Source organism: Humulus lupulus, chromosome X (assembly GCF_963169125.1).
Source record: "Humulus lupulus chromosome X, drHumLupu1.1, whole genome shotgun sequence".
Lineage (NCBI taxonomy): Eukaryota > Viridiplantae > Streptophyta > Magnoliopsida > Rosales > Cannabaceae > Humulus > Humulus lupulus.
Window position 1 is genome coordinate 146,373,945 of NC_084802.1, and position 3,447 is coordinate 146,377,391.

General features: G+C 35.3%; 1 protein-coding gene across 1 annotated transcript; it reads left to right on the top strand.

Annotated features, from left to right (window-relative positions):
• Nucleotides 1-1,450: 1,450 nt before the first annotated feature.
• Nucleotides 1,451-3,210, top strand: LOC133804277 (transcription factor bHLH93-like). Its single transcript, XM_062242430.1, has 4 exons — nt 1,451-2,156; nt 2,288-2,455; nt 2,604-2,771; nt 2,940-3,210. Exons 1-4 carry the CDS (start codon nt 1,533-1,535, stop codon nt 3,024-3,026), a joined length of 1,047 nt encoding a protein of 348 aa, XP_062098414.1. The 5' UTR covers nt 1,451-1,532; the 3' UTR covers nt 3,027-3,210.
• The last annotated feature ends 237 nt before the right edge of the window (nt 3,211-3,447 follow it).

The following is a 3,447-nucleotide window of genomic DNA, read 5'->3' on the forward strand; positions in this document are numbered from 1 at the left end:
GATATCGCCTTTGCTGTCAACAAACTATGTCAATTTATGCATAGTCCTACTGATCTACACTAGCTGGTTGTCAAACGCCTTCTTCGATACTTAAAGGGGACACCTCATTTTGGATTGCATTACTCTCGTTCCTCTGATTTTTCCTTACAATGTTTTACTGATGCGGATTGGGCCTCTTGTCCAGATGACCGGCGAAGTACTAGCGGGTTCTGTATATTTCTGGGCGGTAATCTGGTTTCTTGGTCATCTTCTAAACAAAAAGTTGTCTCTCGTTCTAGTACGGAAGCCGAATATCGGAGCATTGCTAATGGGACTGCCGAATTGACATGGCTTGAATCTATTCTTCATGATTTAGGTGTTGCATCTCCTGCTCCTCCCATCTTATTCTGTGATAATCTCAGTGCAACCTACCTCACGCCCAATCCGATTCTTTACGCTCGAACAAAACATGTTGAGATTGATTTTCATTTCGTGCGTGAACGAGTGGCTGCCAACACTTTAACTGTTCGATTTGTTTCTTCAGACGAGCAGCTGGCTGATTGTCTCACTAAGGCACTTTCTGCACCAAAATTCCACTCTTTGAGGACCAAGCTCAATGTGCTCACTAGCCCCTTGCGCTTGAGGGGGATGTTAAGTGATGATATATTTGTATTATATTCTTTGTATTGTTTTCTTATTGTGACTCACACGTGTATAATCTTTCTTCTTTTATCTGTACATATATATATTCTTTGTACTAATATTCCAAGATTAATACAACAGAATACAATTCACAATCATACTATTCTCTCTTCTCTCTCTTACTTTGTTCACTTCTTAGTCACTTGAACAAATAACCGTATGTACAATAATTCCACCATCCATTTACTAGAACTTGAAAAATAAATGTATTATTTGGTAATATTTGAAATGATATGATTAATGAAAAAAAAACCAACTAACAAATTATCCCATAGTTTAGAAATAAGGATATACAAGAAAGAAACAAAAGAGGCCGCCCACCAACCCATTTGAATTTGTGTGCTAAGCCAAAATTTAAAGGGTATTAATAAATGGGACCCAAACTCAGAAATTAATGAGAGAGATGTAATTTTCTATTATCTGTTCTGATCGTATGGCTGATAACATAACAATGTGCTTTAAGCATACAAAGAACCTGACAAGGTCTTTGATGCTAACTTCACCCTTTACCTTTCAGACACAAGTGAAAGAGTCAAAGTTTTCTGAGTATTCACATTTTTAATATATTAATTAATTTTGTTTGATTGCAGCGATTTCGGTGAAAATGACATGAAATCACTCCCTCGTAGCCAAAAGAAATAAATTAAAACATTATGGGGGCCGGATTCCATTTTAATCTCATAGGTCTTCTATGATATAAAGTCGATATATATCATATATAATTATACATATTATAAAATGGATCAAATAAAACCAAGGCCTTTTGGTTTCTACCTATATAATCCTCCACTTGATGCAACTTCTTCCTATAAGGTACTTCCAACAATCTAACATTCCCAAGAGAGAGAGAGATGGAGCTCAATGAACATGGTTTCTTAGAAGAGCACTTAGCTTTTAGAAGAGACGCTTGGGAAGCCATTCCAGCAGAAATGAATGAGCTTTTCTCAAGTACTGGATTGGGTTTTGACTACTATTATGATCCAAATCCTTCAACCATTTTCCCAAACAACTCTTCTTGTAGCCAAGAAATAATCTCTCCTCAACTTGAACTAAGCGGCTTCAACAACTATTCCTTCAATGAAGTCTACTGCCCTTCAAGCAACGAGATTTTAGTGCCTCAGTTTACTACGAACTCGTCTTACAACACTGCTACGGCTACTACTCATTTCGATACCCTGAGCTTTTATCCCCATATTCAAGAAGAATTGCTTTTGAAAACACTGGAAAAAGAGGAACTGGGTATTCTTGATGATGAGATTCATAATCTGGAGACTCAAGCTTCTTGTAAAATGGAGCCAGTTCAGTCCCCTGATCATATCCCAGTTTTCAACATGGGTTTGCCTCTGGGAAGGAAAAACAGAGCTAAGAAGTTGCAGGGTCAACCGTCAAAGAATCTCATGGCTGAGAGAAGACGAAGGAAGAGATTGAATGATCGGCTTTCAATGTTAAGATCAATTGTCCCCAAGATAAGCAAGGTAATAATACTATGACAAAAGATTTTTAAGTTTTTTTTTTTTGGGTACTTTGAGCCATGTCTATCTCTATGTCCATGTATATTTTTATTTACATGAAGGCTAAGAGTTTGTTTGAAATGCTTAATCGACAGATGGACAGGACATCGATTCTTGGGGATACTATAGATTACATGAAAGAGCTTCTCGAAAGAATCAGTAACTTGCAGCAAGAAATAAATGCGAGTTCAAGTCAGTTTAACGAGTTAGCCCTGTTCAAGGACGTGAAACCAAACGAAGTCTTAGTGAGAAACTCACCAAAGGTATATATACATATAGTTTATATATATATATATATATATATATATATCTTAATATGCACTGCTAAATAAGACCCTCAAATTGTTTATAAGCTGAACTCTCAAATCATGATTCATGAAATAACTTATTGATATCTTTGTAATTATGTAGTTTGATGTGGAAAGAAGGGATGTAGATACCCGGATTGAGATTTGCTGCGCTGGGAAACCAGGGCTGTTGTTTTCCACAGTGACCTCTTTAGATGCTTTGGGACTTGAGATTCAACAATGTGTTATTAGTTGTTTCAATGATTTTTCAATGCAAGCATCTTGCTCAGAGGTACATTTTATTTATTGCTCACTATAATTAGCGACATAGCTTTTGAAATTGGTCTTTTAGGACAAATTTTGAGTGTTCTTTTTCTCTACTTTTTTTATATGTATTAAAACAATGTGGTGAAAGTAATTAATGTACTGAACTTTTTGTCTCATTTTCTCATGGGAACAGGATTTGGAGATGAGGGCACTAAACAATTCTGAAGATATAAAGCAAGCACTATTCAGAAATGCAGGATATGGAGGGAGATGTATGTAAGAGTATAATAAGATTGACAAATAACAATGAGAAATAAGAACTACTTGTGGTGATTACATTTTTTTTTTCTTTTAGAGATGGGTTTTTCAAATCTCTCTATTTTCAATCAGCTGAGCGATGAATCAAGAATCGCAGCTATTTTCTTATCATTTAAATAAAGTGATTAATTTTTTGTCATCAAGAACCAACGGATATATCGTTCTTTTAATTTGCTTGAATGGGTCATTTTTTCTTCCCTCTTTCTACTTAAAAAAATATATGAGAAAAAAATTGTCATCTTACAATAAGCTCCAAAGAAAGTCGAATATCGTTTCACTTAGTAGGCAGTTTTCAATAATAAAAATGTTTGAATATTCTATAAGAGAGAGCGACTAAGTTAGCCAAGTTTGAAGTCAGTCAATCAAAGCTATATGTATGATGT

Coding starts and splice junctions, on each gene's coding strand:
- LOC133804277 (XM_062242430.1), top strand. CDS start 1,533: ATGGAGCTCAATGAACATGGTTTCTTAGAAGAGCACTTAGCTTTTAGA. Junction 2,157..2,287: donor TTGTCCCCAAGATAAGCAAG/GTAATAATACTA, acceptor CTTAATCGACAG/ATGGACAGGACATCGATTCT. Junction 2,456..2,603: donor TAGTGAGAAACTCACCAAAG/GTATATATACAT, acceptor GTAATTATGTAG/TTTGATGTGGAAAGAAGGGA.